At 44.0% G+C, this 17966-nt stretch overlaps 2 protein-coding genes across 3 annotated transcripts in view; one reads left to right on the forward strand and one right to left on the reverse strand.

The window, feature by feature from the left end:
- LOC139056257 (DNA repair protein REV1-like) overlaps positions 1–10444 on the forward strand; it is a 30632-nt gene extending 20188 nt beyond the window's left edge. Inside the window, exons 12-16 of the mRNA XM_070534337.1 lie at positions 708–802; positions 1760–1955; positions 4379–4487; positions 7535–7640; positions 8838–10444. Coding sequence (XP_070390438.1) covers positions 708–802; positions 1760–1955; positions 4379–4487; positions 7535–7640; positions 8838–8955 — 624 coding nt within the window. The 3' untranslated portion in view covers positions 8956–10444. The remainder of the gene's footprint in view (positions 1–707; positions 803–1759; positions 1956–4378; positions 4488–7534; positions 7641–8837) is intronic.
- The window catches only part of LOC139046713 (ubiquitin-conjugating enzyme E2 J2-like), a 30828-nt gene that overhangs the window by 4206 nt on the left and 8656 nt on the right, over positions 1–17966 (reverse strand). Inside the window, exon 7 of one of the 2 annotated variants that reach the window (XM_065442736.2) lies at positions 17396–17496. In XM_065442736.2, the coding sequence (XP_065298808.1) occupies positions 17396–17496 (101 nt within the window). Of the gene's footprint in view, positions 1–16253; positions 17497–17966 lie in introns of those variants that run through there. The other variant, XM_070534339.1, reaches the window with a different exon arrangement.

Raw genomic sequence — 17966 nt, forward strand, 5'->3', positions numbered from 1 at the left:
GCCTATCGTGGCTGGCTCGGCAAGTCCAGTGGATGCTCTGAGTCTTGGGACACCAGGGGCATTCGCAGTTCTCAACCAGCTACCGCTTCACCTGTCTTCCAAATTTACACATAGTGCAGAACTTCTTCGCCGATCAGGTGATAGTTGCACACTCCGGTGACCACACCAAATAAAATGGCACATGCACGTGTTCACGCCAACACCATGAAGCAGACGACGGCGCACCGCCGTCACATGCACGCAGCAAGCATAATGAAGATGAGATGCCATTCTTTCAGATGAGACCGAGATGACCACAGTAACACGTGTCCGACAAACTCGTGTCGTGGCAAAAGCACTGATTTATTTAGTGTAAATTTTGACTCAGATTCACCTTATATGCTTATGTGCTTGCTGCATTATAGTCTGCACGGCTGCAGCGCCATTAAAATCCCAAATCATCATCACCACCTTATAGGCACATTACAAGTCCATCTTTCAGCAGAAATAGTAATCCACGAAGCCAGAAACTTTACATATCTGTGCAAAAGGAGCTGCCGATTTCGAAAATGCCAGTTTTGAAAAGTGGATTTCTCATTACTTTCGGCCTTCTAAGGCCCGTCTTCCCTCCCTTTAACGGGGTTCTACAATACTTTTCTCCACTTGCGTCCTCTTAAAACTTCTGTGGGCAGGTCAGGCCTGGATTTGAACTGAAGTATCCTTTACAGATTGACCCAGCTGTGTTGGACAGCCTACCTCCTGACATAAAGGATGAAGTGTTGACCATGTACAGAGAAAGTCGGCGAAATCCTTTGCGCTCAAAGTGAGTGATGGGCTACCTTTGCTGTGTTGTCTTGTGCTGTTGTAGAGTCATAGATGTCGTATTCCTATAGCTGTCCTCTACATTTGTGTAAAGATAACTACAATAGACTCCGTTTAAGACGAACCTTGCTAAATGGAAGATGAAGATATCGGAAACTCTTGTTAGTTTCGCTTAGACTAGGTTTACTTTAACACGACAATAAATTCCTAATGACTCTTTACCTTTGCCTTAGTCTGCCTGAGTAGCTTCAGGAACGACTGCCATGAACTCAAAGGCAATGAATTTCCCACTCTTGACTGCACGTGACACCATAGTGTTGAATATTGCACAGCGCCTTGGTCTAAATTGAATTAACTTGGTGATTATGCTTTTCTAATGCACTGTTTCACCAAGCATCGATAACAAAATTGCAGTTTTAGCAATGTAAGGTCGTTAATCCAATATGTGGCGCTATTAAATTCCAGTTTCAGTCTTGGTGCCTCTGCCCGCACAACCATTAGCACAAGCTATGGCAGGCACACCAGTGTGCCAAGTCTTCTGACATTCAGCTAAGGGATTTTTGTCTTGACTTGGCCTATGTATAATGTGCACAAGAACAACTTTTGTAGCCTTTTAGCAAACTAATGGCAGCATTTATTAGAAGTGGCAGTGACATTTCGTAAAATCGTTATGGCTTGCACGTGAGTGCTCTTTTTGTCGTAGCCGTCACAGTAGCCCAGTGGCTATAATGTTGCACTGCTGAACTCAAGGATGCATGTTAAATCCTGACCACAACGGCCGTATCCTACTGGGGGTGGAATGCAAAAACGTTCTTGGTGGACCGTGCATTAGGTGCACACCCCAGGCAGTCAGGATCGATTCGGAGCCTCCCAGTACAGCATGCCCCACGATCAGATCACAGTTCTTGGCACATAAAGCCCCAGAATTTTAAATTGATATTTTCTTTTCATCTTGCAGAGAGACAGCAGCTAGCACTAGTGGTGTCGGCAGCACCAAAAGTTCAAACCACAGCCATCGCGGGGCCCCATCATCAGCAGCATCAACGAAGACGAAAGCACAACCCACGGGTAGGAGAAGAGGTCGGCCACCGAAAGGTAGCATCAGCCCGCAGAAAGCACGTCTCCTGGCATGCCACTCTCTCAAAGAGTACATGGTAAGTAGACACTTCATCTGCCTGATGTCATCTGCCTTATCCTCAAAACTAACAAATTCTCATGGCACCCTGCTCCATATGTTTATCCATTAGCTACAAAGCTAGACAGATGTGATTACCCTAAATATTTAATTCCTTGCCAAGCAAGAACCAACATTTTCAAATTTTCTCTGTTTTCCCCCGCACTATAGGGGAATGGAACACTCTACCATTCTCATTACCAAAAAATGCTGATTCTTTAGAATGCATTGTTTTACAGTGTCACACTCATGGAGCTGGAATACGATTTGTTTGCTTGTGTAAAATGTATGAGGGTGTACTTTGAAGGGAAGTATTTTTCCTACTGCCCAATAGAGTGCACAGCTAAAAAAAAAAAGGATTTTCGTCACAAAGCTATAGGACATTTGGAATGCCTTCCCATAACTCTGAAAGCAAGGAAAAAAAAAAACAGTTTTGTAAACTTTCTACAGCAGTGACTCGAGAAGACCTCTGCACAAAGTGGTGCAGCGCAGCCGTGGCATAGGTACCATGTGTGCTTTCTTGGCTGCTTTCACGCTGCAGTACGGGCACGTGTATGTATTCACAACATAACAGACTTGCGACAGAGTCCAAGTAAATGACACTTCAAAAGATCTTGTTTTTTTGTTTTTCTAAGAAAGTAATTGTTTCAAATCTTTTACGCAGCTCCAACTCGCACAAAATTATCAACAAGACAGCCTCACCAAGATCCGGCCAAAGCATGGAAAACTCTGTAGACCCATTTTTGCAGCAGCCTCATTTTTCATTCACTTCACTTTGGTCACTTTTCATTTATTTTACTTCATTCACTTCAATTTTAAAGGTTATAGCTTCCTTTGACTTTTTTGCATATTTTCGTGTTTGGTGATCTGTGGTGGTCAGACCGTCACCGCCGATACAGAGGCGCCAATGCAAAGGCACCATGCTCTTGTGCAACCGAGTTTCGGCGTGCATTGTTTGCCAACTAGTTTAAGCTCTTTGAGACTCGCATGCAATCGCACGAGAGGTTTGGGGTGTCTGAAGGTTTGCAGGTTTCCTTCCACAAGTTTCGGCGTGCATTGTTTGCCAACTATTTAAGCTCTTTGAGACTAACTAGCATGCTATCGCACAAGAGGTTTGGGGTGTCTGAAGGTTTGCAGGTTGCCTTCCACGCCAGTGCTTGTGCTGCTGGAGACCGCATACATATGGTGAATTGGCTCGTACAGTTAACTTTTGTTAATTTGGCTCTGGTTAATTCGGCTTTTTGGTTAATTTTATCCCCATCGAAGGTCCCGGCTGTCCCCCATGAATATCTATGGGCCCAAACATTCGTTATTTCGATCCTAAAATTGGCTTTGGATGGATAATTCAAACTGGAACGGTCTGCGCAGAGCCTAGGGGACAGTGTCTGACATTGAACGTACATCATCTCCCATCGAAAACACCTATTTTCAGTCTGCCCCACGAAAACTTTCAAGCAATAATCGCAACTCACAGTGTCCGATTACAACATTTGCCCAATTCTAATGCATGGCTTTCTCCTTTTTTTCTTGTATTTTTTTTTTCAAGGAAATTGCGGCAAATTTGCCTGCGCGGTGCAGTTGGATACGAAACTCAAACTGCTTTACGGCGTTCGTATACTTTACCGCATAACATTAATTTATTGTGGCGAAATTGAATTTAGAAAACCAGCTGCCACTGTGAAACGCATATTAGACCCTAGCACACTCTTGTGCTAAATAATTGGGTGCCTGTTAAAATTTTTTGCTATGTTTAGGAGCTTTAATCTCATTCCTGTATTAGTTTTCTACTTTAGATGCATAGAAAGTGGGTGCGCGTTTGAGTCGGGTTACAATTGAGCAAATACTGCCAAGTGAATCAGCAGTGTGTCTCAGCGTTTTTTTCTGCATCATTTAGTTTGGCCCGCTGAATAAGTCAATCAATTTCGTCGGTCCCGTCAGGGTCGAATTAACGGAAGTCGACTATATGTATAGCAAACTATACTACTTCTGCAGATGTGTTGGTTAACGGCTCAGTTCTCTACAGAATTACACAATTAATCTGCAAAATGCTACCTAAATTTCCTCACAATAAATAATACAAGCTGTCCAGTGCATTGTTCTTTTAACAAAACCAGACAGCTTCTAGAACCTTTTAGCTATTCACTTGTATTGGTAATAGTCAATGGTTTCTGCAAAATTCTTTTTTGTCTTCAAAGTTTTTGTGAGATGGCGAAGCATTGCTTCCGATTGCCCTGCTACACACATTTAGCAGGTAGAAAGTATGATTCCCTCCGCTCGTGGAAGGGTTAAACACCAAATTGTAATTAACAAGAGCATGTAATGAAATATTATGGCCAATTTACTTGTTTTCGCAAGAAAGGAACCTCAGCGTGTGTCTAACCTCTTTCGTCTTTGTCGTTTTAGACCAAACCTGTACAGACAGCTGTAGAAACGTTTGAGTCTGTTATTGACTCGGAAAAGAAGATGGAGCAAGTCAAAGCTTTGCTGCAGCAGTGGATTAACACAACCAACGGTATGTACCGCGCCATTTCTGGGATGGCCTTTGGGGAGATGTCGTTGTTGGCTAAAGGGAACAGAAACAATGCAAGCTTCAAGATCATGAATCGGAGGATGACATAATGACATGGAAAAAAGCTGTTGAAGCTGTTTCACGAGATGCAAGCTTGTTGTGGAGGTCACATGAACTAGTGCTCGTAAAGCACAATTTCCAAAGGAGCTGCATGCGTCTTGCACGCTCGTTCGTGGCACCTGCAGAGGTAAGTTGCAGTTCTAACCAAAGCAGGAATCAACCCAGTGAAAGCAACAGCTAACAGCTATTGCACTCACAGTTTCTGCCCTTTGTGGTTAGTCACCACAAAATTGCACTGAAGGATTGGTGCATGCCAGAGGGTTCAACATGTATAGTTTCAGCTATTCCACACAACATCTGTGGAACAGCTGTAGAGCGAGAAATGACCAAAACCAAGAGCTACAGTATTCAGGAGACAATTTGAAAGACTGTCAACTGGCAATGTCTACCACACTAGCAGCGTGCTTAAACAGTGAGTTTTAATACATGTGTTATGCATTTGTATTAAATGAATTGGTGCTTTTGGACACTTTTGCATTTTTCCCCCCTGGTGATGTGTGAGAAGTGGCTGTGTGTCAAAGGGCTGGAATAAGATGCGAATAGGGAAAAGTGAAATAGGGTACGCTTTTTCTTTTTTCCATGCTTGCCATTTCACCTCACCTTGGGTTTTTTTTCGTAGAGCCAAGCTTTGGGGTCACAGAATGTTTACCAGTTGGCCACGTAGCAAAGAGCATATCACATTCCAAATGATTTATTCCTGAGAGATGTTATGACTAGTATCTTTCCATGCAATAGCAAGTTGCTTTTGTTTACACAGCTTCGCGACTCCGTGCGTGCCTCCAAGATGCCTAGTCATGCAAACGTGTAGTTGTGATAGCAGGTTAAACTTGGTGTTTACACTGGTCTGCAATATCTCATCTGGCGGTACGTATATGTCCTGTTTAATCACACCCTCCCCCCTCCCTCTAAGAAATGCCAAATTGCAAATGTGTGCAACAGAACTTTGTCGTGACAGCCATGATTCACCAAGTGCATGCTAGGTGGCACCACAATACTATACAGCAGCAAACACATAGGCTTTATCAAGTAGGAATCTTCACTGCCAAAGGCTTCATTGCACTTCTGGCATTTAGTAAGCATGAGGCGTATTAAAAGAAACGAACTTTTGCTATAACATCTTTATTGCTTATTGTACACCAATTTAAGCACTGTCCCCATCAAAGTAGTCCCCTCTACTGGCAACACACTGTTCCCATTGTTTCTTCCATCTTTGAAAAGCCTCCTGAAATGCACTTTCTGTAATCACGCGCATATCTCTTGTCGCATTGTCCTGAATCCCCTCTATGGTTTGGAAACGACATCCTTTCAACACGTTTGGGAAACAGAAAAAAGTCTGCTGGGGTAAGGTCCGGAAAATATGGTGGATGGAGCACAACGGGACTGTGATCTTTTGCTAGATAGCAGAGGACAAGGAGCAACACATAAGCCACCTCATTGCCATGATGCAACAACCAACTCGGGTTTTCCCATAATTCAGGCGTCTTTGCATACAGCATCCCTCAAATGCTCTAGCATTCCCTGGTAGACTTCCTTGTTTGCCATCTGACCATGCAGTACAAATTCCCGATGGACCATGCCCTTGCAGTAAAAAAAAACAATGTCACCTTGATCTTTGACGAACTCAACCACGTTTTATTTTGCCGAGGAGACCCTTTGTCCACCCACTGCAATGACTGCACCATTGTTTCAACATCATAGCCATAAACCCACATCTCATCGCCTGTTATGATGTTTTTAAGGAAGTTTTTATTGTCATTGCCAGTGGCAAGCAGTTGCTGACTGATTTCACCCTGGGACTGTTTCTGTTGCTCAGTCAACAAACACGGCACGAATTTCGCACTGACATGACGCATCTCAAGTTTGTCACTCAAAATTTGATGCCATGATCCTACACTGATGCCCATTTCATCAGCAACTTCTCAAACAGTTAAACAATGATTTCCACAAATCACAGCTCGAACTCTCTCGACATGGTCATCATCTGTTGATGTGGAAGGTCGTCCAGGCTTGGGATTGTCACCGACCGACATTCTGCTGCGTTCAAAACGCTTAAGCCACTCACTACGTGCGACTCATACAGTCACTTTGTTAAGCAATATAAATCGCTGTGAAAGTTCTGCCAACTTTGTAGCAAAATTTCACGCACACACTGTTCTTCAAGCTCTTTCATTGTCACTTTGGCACTAATGCTCATGTGAAACGCGGCAAATGGCAGTTTGTTGTCTTAACCTGCCGCTGTGTGCGCTAAGTAGCTGCAGTGCGCTCACGTTGCCAGTTGGCATGCTATTTCAAAAGTTTCGTTTTCTTTTTGAACACGCATCGTTTATGTGCTCTGCTAGCACAATTTTGCCAACGTGCACCTGATGCCGCTGTCCGTGGGCAAGAGCACAAACAGCAGCACTACCATGTGCAAGAAAGCCAAACTTGCTGTCACAAGTCCTTCCAGAGGCAGTTTCAATCAAAATGCCTTTAGCCGTTTCCCATGCGTGCCTCATTCTGGCCCAGTACAGCTCGCACAGTGTCGAGCAACAAGATTGAAGATGAATGGCGGCACAAAGAAAAAATTTTCTTCGCAGCCTGGGCATGCCGGCTAAAATCAATATAGCCTGCATGCATGCGTTCAACAAATGGAGTCTATTGAAGCGATTCCGCATTGCAAAGCTGTGCTAAAGACATTTGTACTTTCTGCTAATGCCATAGTCTTCAAGCCTTTGCTTGCTGCTGTACATAACTTTCCATGGCTGCAAATGTGACCAGAGCACTTTCAGAACTTGGGACTGCTCTGTTTAATCATCGCATTATTGTTGACCCGTTTCAGATTGTCACAAATGAAAGTAAACATAGTAAGCAGTTTGCCGAGCACTGGAAAAATATAATAGACAACAGTGTCCTGCAAGCCTGTTTGTTTAATTACGCTTTTCTCTTCATAGATGCTGCTCTCAATTCGGATGTGATAGCGTGGACAAATGTCCTGTGCAGCATTGTCCATGAGCGAAACCTGGAAATGCTAGATGTTCTACTCAAGTTCTTTCACAGGTGAGCAATTTGGAGACAACTTTGCTATATGTGCTTATAAAAAATAAGGTTTCAGGAGAGACAAGAGCCAAAAGGGTAAAATATACTGGACACTGTAATCGCAGTAACAATGTCCTTTTTCTCCCTTAATCTTTTTACGTTACTGTGTCGGCCGCTTTAAGTCCTGAGCCATATACGACATCCTTTTGTTGCCTTCTGCACCTGTCAGGAAAGTCTGTATTGTATACTGTTCCACAGTGGACAATAGAAAGAAGTTGCACGTCTTGAAGTGATGATTGCATGCTCAAACAGACACAACAGCACTGTTAACAGCAGTTGAGGGAATTCTCAATTTATCACTTCCAGTTTGTTAATTCCCCAGGAAACAAGATGCCTGAAGGTAACCAGAGTGTGTGTGTGTTATCATGTCACGTGAGAGTGCAAGACGGGCTTTAGCATCACCTAAACCTTCCCGCGCCTACACATTTCGCAATGAAAAAAATATACACATTGCAAAATACAACCACAACTGCACAAGCATGTCGGGAGAAGAAATGCACCTAGTTGTTGACAGATTCCCCCCCCAAACAAGTGCGCTTCAATTAAAACCCAGTTAAAAGCAGGGAAAAAAAGAATTCCGGACTAAGTCTGCCTAGTACTGCTGAGCATCAGAGGAGGACGTGATAGGCCGGCACACCTTTGAACTCTCAAAACAAAAATCAAGGAGAAGAGTGGCCGCAGTGTGTACTTGAGGTCCTTTTTGTGTCCTGTGGAAGAATAATAAAGGGGTCTGGAAGGCGCGATTTTTTTGTCAGTCACCACCATACGAAGTAACAGAACAGTGAAGCCTGCGAATGCATAGAGGAAATGAGTTGTCCTGTTTGATTGAAATGTGGAAATAATAAGGTCAAAGGAAATGAAAGCGAGCGAAAATACAACCTGCCGCAGGTAGGAGCCGAACCTACATCTTTCGCATTACGTATGCAGTGCTTTACCAATTGGGCTAGTGCACCGGCCATCCTCCTGTCAAGTTTCTTGGGCGCTTGTGTATGTGCGCTGCAACATCTGTTTCTTATGTGCACACTGCAAGGTGTTCTTTTTACAAAGAGAACAGCGTGATGGACAAGTGCAAGCTGTGTGATGGTCTCTGTTGAGACTAGCTTCTCTCCTCCTTCAGTGGGCATCCAACTTCACTTTCGTGTTACTTGCACTTTTCAGGACCGTCCAGAAGAATGGGGCCCAGCTTTGGCAAGACACATACATGAAAGTCGTCAACACTGTGCAGGGCGAGGTCCTTCAGGTGTTTGGGCACTTCATGAAAGTGCCGATATTTTAGAAAAAGGCAATTTTACTACTACTACATGCGGGCTGAGTTGTCCACAGCCACATTTTCTTTGCTTTTCTTTTTTTTTTCTAGTTTTACACGCACTTTTTGCACTGTTGCAGGCATTTCAACAATTGTTGCCGCAGGAAAGAAAGAAAAGGAATGCTTGTTTCGAAAGGCCTAGCATCAACTAGAGAACTTGTTATAACTTTACGACAAGCTCATGTCTGAGCTTTTGTATGTCTGTGTTTTTTTTTCCTTTTTTTTTTTCACATGCGCATCCCCATTGATTTTTTAAAAGACAATGTTATGGAGGGAAAGAAAAAGCTGCCGGTGTTTAAAAACGGGTATCCTTCATTGCATTTTCAATGCTGGCTGTTGATGAACTGAATGAAGGTGACATGCGTTCTCCCCGAAGCATTCCAAACACATACTATATTGCTCACTTCTTCGAGGCTCGGGTCGCCTTGTCTGAACGATCGGCGTCTTTGAGCCGACGTAACATTGGGGGCACTGGCACTGCCTGCGTACCACGCACCGAGCAATGGTGCATATCACCAGCATTCGCTGTAGTGCAATTGAAAGCATTTCAATCTAATTGAGATGAGCCCACGCAAAGCTTTGCTTTACCCGCTGACGAAGATTTAACTGGAAAGCCTCTGTATTTGCAAACTTGTTGGGCCGGTGAGCTGCGTAGTGTTTTACCAGCGTCAAATTAGCTAGGTTGGTGGACTTCTGAGGGATTTGTCCCGACGTGTATGCAACGCTGTTATTGTTTTATCGTAATACCAGAGAAGCAGACAGGAACAGCAGCATGATCGTGCAAATCTGTTGACATTTTTCAAAAAAGGCCAGAATGTTTTGAAGGGTTTTGGTGTCATGCAACTCTTGTCATCAAAAGAGAAGGCTGTGCCTCTTGACTCAGCTGTAGACGAGAAGATTGTTTCAACGAACGTTCCATGTGCTTTGGTTGACTGGTAACATCCCAAGATGTCAGGATTGTTGCTTTTATCTACATGTCTGGTGTCACTGTAAACAGTAACACATCGCGGTCGGGCAAAGTATTTTCTATTTAATATACATTTATCGCCATTACAGAATGCATGTCATGCATGTCAGGCCCAGAGGTTATATCTTCTGTTTGTCCCAGTGTTGCTTAGAGTTTGCTGCATTCTCTACATGATTTTAATAACCTCGTATACTTGTGCCGAGGAGTTATACATCCTGCTGTTTCCACAGGATTGCTCGTCACGAAGCTCAATGTAACGAGTGTTTGTTGTTTATTGATTTTGGTTTGAAAGAAGTTTTGTGCATTCGGAAGGCCTTTTTTTCTTCTTTGTCCTCATAGTAATAAGTTACATGCATGGTGTTATATTTATTCATATAAACATTATTTATGTATATTACTGTTTGGACACTGTTGAAACATTTCATTGCACTTGTGAAGTATGTATGAAGCGTCTTTCTTGTCTTTATAAAAATAAAATGATTTTCCAATTTACCCAGCAATGCCCCGTACACTTTCTGTTGCTCTCTATTGCTTCATGCTGCACCACCTACAACGGCATATGAACACAGCCAGATGCTGTTATTGTAGCCTCACTAAAATCGCCACCGTTAACACTTTTAAATCTGCTTTCCAACAGTATCAGTACTGATAAAAAAATGGCTGTGGCTTAGGTAAGGTTAAGCCCAGGATGCGAAGCATACTAGCCTTTATTTTAGTTGTTGAACCACTGTTTAGCCTGGTGAACTGCTGTTGCTTGGCTATATTTGGTTCGGCTAGACGAAGAAACAACTCATGCATTACTTCTTCGCCTTCAAGAGTGGAACGCGACAGCGTTCCCGTCGACCCGCCAAGGGGTGTAAGACAATGGGCTACAGGGCAGCGACTACGCGCCCCGCATTGGACGCGGTGAGCGTCGAGCAAAGCAGCGTTCGGCGCGGCAACGAAATGTGCGCCTGAGCAAGAGACGCACGCCTTAGAAACAGCGCGTTTCTAAGGCAACACCGCATTCACTAGAGGCGCTTTTGTACCGCTTTGAAGCGTTGTACTCATGGCTCAGTGGTAGCGTCTCCGTCCCACACTCCGGAGACCCTGGTTCGATTCCCACCCAGCCCGTCTTGCAAGAGTTGAGCCAAAGCCACTTCTCCTCTGTCGTGACGTCACGGTGTCACGTGATTTCATGGCGACACCGCCGCGCCTGAGGAGCTGGGTTGAGCTCTCGTAATATGCTTCGCATAAAACATTGCTTTTGAATGATAAAAATTCAGCAGAGACACCTAAAGGGGCCCTGAACCACTTTTTATTGAAGCGGAGAAAGACATTTGAAGTGAAGATAGGCCATTTCAGAACCACTTTGCCGCAAAAAGTACTTCAATGCGCTCAGTAGAAGCGGAGTTATCGGCAATCAAACACAGCCTCAGCTGTGCTCTCCTTCCTCCTCCAATGCCTTGCACTGCGAAGGCTACGGCGGAGACGTCACCGTGGTGCCCAGTTCAAATTTCCTATTTGCTGCCTATGCCGCGCTACACGTAAGCCAAACACGGCTGTCCTCGGAGACCCACAGTGCGCTTAGCCACTGTACTCATGGCGCCACCTCGCGGCAGCCGCGGTGTAGCTGAGCGCAGCGACCAATAGTAGCCGCATACTGGAGTGTGCTTTATGATGAAATAGAGCACACAGAAAAGAGCGAGGAGCATGGAATTTTTGAAACGAGAACGTTTGAGAAAAAGGTGACTTCGTGCTCCGCTTGCGATCTCCGCAGACCACATACGACAACAGAACTTGGCTGAGATGTTCACAACAGTGTATGCTACCCGCGTACTATGTTATTTCACCAAGCACGAGGGGTGGTTCAGGGCCCCTTTAAGACTGCTTATGTGAGGGAATGTGAAAGCATTATACCGTTTGTAAACGTCGGAACGCCATGAACGCTCTCATTTTATACACACAAGATGTGCCAACTCTTCCCCATTGGTTGCACCATCAAGTGCCTAATGACGTATGCACTAGGCACACTTTTAGTCAGCCAGGACGGTGGAGCTGCTGTAGCGTCGGGGAAGCATGCTCATCTCATACCCTGTGAGCCCTGGTTCGATTCCCACCTAGACCGAAATCTACCAAATTTTCTTTTCAAAGGCGTTAATTTACTTTGTTTACAGGAACCTCCCTGAGAAATTTAATGTCAATCTGAGCATTTTTTTTACTTTTTTTTTTTTCGCTTTGCGCTGTCAGCTATTTTTGGTACCACCTGTTGGTCACGCCAACTATGCCGAATTTTCACGTTATGGGGCACATAACGCTTTCACATTAATAGCATCAAAGCCGTATCTAGTAATATATGCATGGGGGCAGTATCTTTGCAATAATAGTAAAAGAAGGGCGACCATTCATTGGTGAATGTGAATCAAGTGTGCCCTTTGGTTACATCTCTCTAAAATAATATTCAAGGCCTATTTCGAGACAGCAATAACTGACACAAGCTATCAGACAGTTTAGCAGTATGTTGCGCAGGTAAAGTTGCAGAACACATTCAGAGTCGCATGGCACTTGATTGCTTCCTTCTTAATGCCGTCCTGTAATATTTCACTTTGCGACACAAGCTGTCCCAAACTTTGTTTCATCCCAGTGTTGGTTCATTACTGCCTTGTGCATCATAGCAGAGGCCACTACTGCTGCCTCATGAACCACTGAAGCTCTCGGCAGTTGTTCCTTGTCAATGCATCTCCAACAGCACAGCTGTCTGACGAGTCAAATCCTCCTGAAGAGAAGGTACCTGTTTCGAAATCGCTTGAAGCATCTTGTGGCACTCAAACTTTCATGTTTAATTTATTCTGTCACTGTCGTACTAATTCATCATCATCAACAGCTGCCTATTTTTATGTCCACTGCAAGACGAAGGCCTCTCCCTGCGATATCCCTTGCCTTACGCTAGCTGCTTCCAACTTGCACCGGCAAATTTTCCAACTCATCACCCCACCTAGTTTTCTGCTGTCCTTTACTGAACTTTCCTTCTCTTGGCGCCCATTCTGTAACTCAAGGTCCACCAGTCATCTGCGCTGCGCATTACGTGGCGTGGCCAATTCCATTTTTTTCTCTTGATGTCAGCTAGAATGTCGCGTATCCCTGTTTGTTCTCTGATCCACAGTGCTCCCTTCCTGTCTCTTAACGTTGCACCTAACATTTTTCATTCCAACGCTCTTTGCGCGGTCCTCAATGTGTTACCGAGCTTCTTTGTTAACCTCCAAGTTTCTGCCCCATATGTTAACACCGGTAGAACGCAATGATTGTACACTTTTCTTTTCAATGACAGTAGTAGCCTCTCGGGCAGGATCTGACAATGTCTGCCGCATGCACTCCAACCCATTTTTATTCTGTAAATTTCCCTCTTGTGATCAGGGTCTCCTTTGAGTAATGGGCTTGGATAAATGTACTCCTTTACAGACTCTAGAGGCTGACTGGCAATCCAGGATTCTTGTTTCCTTGCCGGGCTATTGAACATTATCTTTGTCTTCTACATACCAATTTTCAACCTCACTCTTACACGTTGTTGGTTAAGGTCCTCAATCATTTGTTATAACTCGTCTGCAGTGTTGCTGAATAGAATGATGTCATCGGCAAACCGAAGGTTGCAGAGATATTTGCCGTCGATCATTACTTCTAAGCCTTCACAGTTTAACGGCTTGAATACTTCTTCCAAGCACGCAGTGAAGAGCATTGGAGAAATTGTGCCTTGTCTGACCTTTTTCCTTATAGGTATCTTCCTACTTTTCTTGTGTACAACTAAGGTAGCTGTGGAACCTTTGTAGATATTTTCCATGGTATTTACGTAAGCGGTCTGTGCTCTCTGATTACGTAATGCCTCTATGACTGCTGGTATCTCTACTGAATCAAATGCTTTTTCGTAATCTATGGAAGCCATATATAGAGGCCGATTGTACTCTGCGGATTTCTTGATTACCTGATTGACGACATGGATGTGATCCCTTCCTGAATCGAGCCTGTTCCCTTGGTTGGCTAATGTCCAGTGTTGCCCTTATTCTATTGCAAATTATCTTGGTGAATATTTTATATAATACCAGGAGTATGCTAATGGGCCTATAATTTTTCAACTCTGTACCCTTTTTGTGGATTAGTATGATGTTTGCATTCTTCCAGTTTTATAGGACTCTTGCAGTCAATAAACACTTCATATAGAGAGCCACCAATTTTCCAGGCATTACGTCTCCTCCATCTTTGATTAAACCGACTGTTATTCCATCCTCTCTGGCCACTTTTCCCCGTTTCATGCCTTGCAAGGCCCTCTGGCCTCTTCTCTAGTTATAGGAGGAGTTTCTGTATACTGTTCATTACTGCTTTTAATTGAGGCTTCCCGACTCCTCTGGGTACTGTACGAGTCGGTACAGAATTCCACTGCTGTTACATACCTTAAAGATAGCTGATGATATTACCCTGCTTATCTTTCAGTGCATACATCTTGGTTTGTCCTATGCCAAGTTTCCTTCGCACCGATTTCAGGCTGTGCCCATCGTTTATGGCTTCTTCAGTCTTTCTCACATAATTTCGAATATCCTTTATTTTTTGCCTTGTTGATCAGTTTTGACAGTTCTGCAAATTCTATTTTATCTCTTGAGCTGGACACTTTTATTCTTTGTCGTTTCTTTAATAGGTCCTTTGTTACTTGGGAGAGCTTGCCTACTGGTTGCCTTGCCTCCCACTTCAATTGCTGCCTCTGAAGCCAGCCTAGTTATGGATTCATTCATTACCTTTATGTTATCTTCATCTCTCTATTCTAACGCTGCATATTTCTTTGCAAGTACCAGCCTGAATTTGTCTGTTTTTATCCTTACTGCCTCTAGGTTGACCTGTTTCTTCTTGACCAATTTTACTCTTCCTCTCTTCAAATTGAGGTGAATCCTAGCCCTATGATCACTGCACTTTACCCTACCTGTCACTTTTACATCTTTCACTATGCTGGGATCGGCAGAAAGTATGAAATCAATTTGATTTCTTGTTTCACCATTAGGGCTTTTCCAGGTTCACTTTCCGTTGCTTCGCTTCCTGAAAAAGGTGTTCATTATTCGCAGCTTATTCCTTTCGCTGAATTCTACCAGCATCTCTCCTCTAGCGTTCCTAAAATTGACGCCGTAGTTGCCATTGCTCGATCACCAGCCTGCCTTTTCCCCACTTTTGCATTGAAGTGGCCCATTACTACAGCATACCGAGTTTGCACTTTTCTGATCACTAATTCAACATCTTCATAAAACTGATCTACTTTATCATCATCGTGACTGGATGTTGGAGCGTAGGTTTGTACTACCTTTAATCTATACCTCTTATTAAGTTTTATTGCGACTACTACTACCCTCTCATTAATGCTGTAGAATTCGTCAATGTTGTCCACTGTGTCCCTATGGATTAGGAATCCTACCCCATATTGCTTATCTGGGAGACCTCTATAGCAGAGGACATGGCCATTAGTCAGCACTGTACAAGCCTCACCAGTTCTTCTAATTTCACTAAGGCCAATGATATCCCAAACAATGTCTGATAGTACCTAAAAGTGTCCTGCTAAGCTAGCCTCCTCAAGGAAGCAAAATCAATATGAATCCAACACTAACTATGGTGTCCCTCATAGCTCACTATGCAATTTCGAGGCATTAACCCTACACTTAAAATGGCTCGGTGGTTACAGTGTTTAGCTGCTGACTTCGAGACCATGGGTTCAATCCCAACCGTGGCAGCCACATTACGAAGGGGCAAAATGCAAAAATGCATGCGTACTTCGATTCGTATGCATGTTAAAGAACCCCAGGTGGTCTAAATCTGGAGTCCCCCACCACAGTGTGCCTCATAATCGGATTGTGATCTTGGCACGTAAACCCGCAAAATATTTTTTAAAAACTTTCCTCCCTTTGATTCAGACAGTAATTCAAGACATCAAAGTACGGTGCAACCAGGTTGAACCATGACGCAGATCAACAAGAGAGACACGTCCTGAAAAGGGGTCTGGTGCCAATACCATCAGCACAGCAGTCCTCCGCTCATTAGGGGGGCACCATGCATTACAGGGAAAAAAATGGCCTCTGGTATGGGGGCAACATAAGCAAGCACAGATATTGAATATGCAAGCAACATTAGCTGCTTGTGCTAGGAATCGGATTAGCACAGCTTATTCGCAGCGCATCCAGTGAAGTAAGTATTCAAAGTGTAAATAAAGAAAGAAGGGGGCGGGAGGGGAGGGGGTGAGTAAATTATTTTCAAGCACATTTCAGAGAACATGCTCACAAAGGACACTAAACAAATGTCTCGTTCTGAAAAATTTTAATATCATACACACTTTTGTTTCTTTCATTAACAAGGTTCAGGAATATGGCCTCTCACGTCTCTGATCGGACAGCGCATATCCGATGCCAAACGTGGATAGTGTCTCAGCCAGAACATATCGAGCTTCAATTTCATAGCAATTTGTTAACTGTACATAGTGTTTACCCCATAACAAAAACAATGTGCGACACGGCCATTACAATGTGCACAATTTGCACAGAGACCCCTATATATAACGACATTTTTTTTTTACTTTTATACAGAAATTCATCAAAAAGAAAAAACGCCAACCACATACACCAAAAGCTGCTGATAATGCCATAAAAGAATTTTTCCCTAGCATGGATTTTGAACTTTTCACTTGCCCCGTGATGAACACCACTGCTATTAGTAGTATGGCATTAAAATACTGTGCTGCAAGCTATACAGAACAAAAGTATGAAATATGGCCATTGTGACAACTGTTCATTTCACAAGTACACCAACAACACTGACAAAATGTTTAACGAACGGTTGCAGATCTTTTTTCACTGCAAAACAGCTTTAGCAATCCAAGCTCCAAGAGTGCAGAACCAACCTAAAGAATTCCCCAGAAATTGCTGCAATTTCATAGGTGAACACAAACTGAAACACTCACTCAGGCAACATTTGACAAACCAGTTCTCCGAGAACCGAAGTAGCACAAGCATTTTGTCGTTTACTTATCGCCTGCTTTTTGAGCGAGGGGAGGAATAAAGTGAAGAGGCCCGGGACAATGAGTGCCGTCCCTCGTCCCACCCGTCTTTCGAAAGTGTCAGGGCCAAGCTTTGCCACTGTTTGTCACCGCCAGGCAGAACTGACTCTCATAGAAACAACGCGCATAGCTATGTACATAATGCTAAAGTGGTTGGCGGCATGACACAATCTTCCTTCCCTGTTCCTCCTCTGTTCTTTTTTTCTCAGTTTCTTTTGAGTCCCTTGTTGTCCGCACGCGCAACTCCCCATGGGTTTGGGTCTTCTTGTGCGCGCGGCGGCCGCAGTCACTTGGCGCTGAATGTCAGCACATACTTCACGGTGTACGCGAATGCGGCAAAGCCGACGATGACGAAAATGTTGGCTAGGGTGCTGCCCAACAGGCCGTACCCTTGGTCGCCCAGGCTGCTGCCCGTTATGCTGCGCTCGGCCAGGTACGCGTTCTGCGCCTCCACTTCCGTTTTCCTCTTCTGTATCTGCTCCTTGATTTCCTGCACCGACATTGAAACCAGCGATGTCACCCTCTCCGAATTTTGGTTCAAAGTGAAATACCGCATAAACCGGAATACAGGTCCAGTGGGAGTATAGGTCAACCCCCTTACCCTGAAGTGAAAAAGCAACAAGAAGGAAATCACGGAAACGCGTTTATTGTCCCAACGGTGCTGCAATTTTGCAGCAAACTGACTGCATTGTCATTGGCAGCGAGCTTGCAGAAAGCTCCTGCACAAAGTCTGCAAGCGCATCTTGTGTCTGCACAGCACAATGCCCATGAAATGACATTTAATGTGCGTTGCATGCTGACAGTTTTCCTTTTCGTGCCCGCTAGTACGGTACGCTTTGCAATAACACTAAGCTGATGTTGTGCTGCCATGTTGCCATTTGCTTCAACGAAATTTACAACTTTTTATCTTAAAAGGAATAAGGGAAATCACACACGAGGTCGAATGGAGGAGCACACACG

This window comes from Dermacentor albipictus, chromosome 2 (assembly GCF_038994185.2).
Source record: "Dermacentor albipictus isolate Rhodes 1998 colony chromosome 2, USDA_Dalb.pri_finalv2, whole genome shotgun sequence".
Lineage (NCBI taxonomy): Eukaryota > Metazoa > Arthropoda > Arachnida > Ixodida > Ixodidae > Dermacentor > Dermacentor albipictus.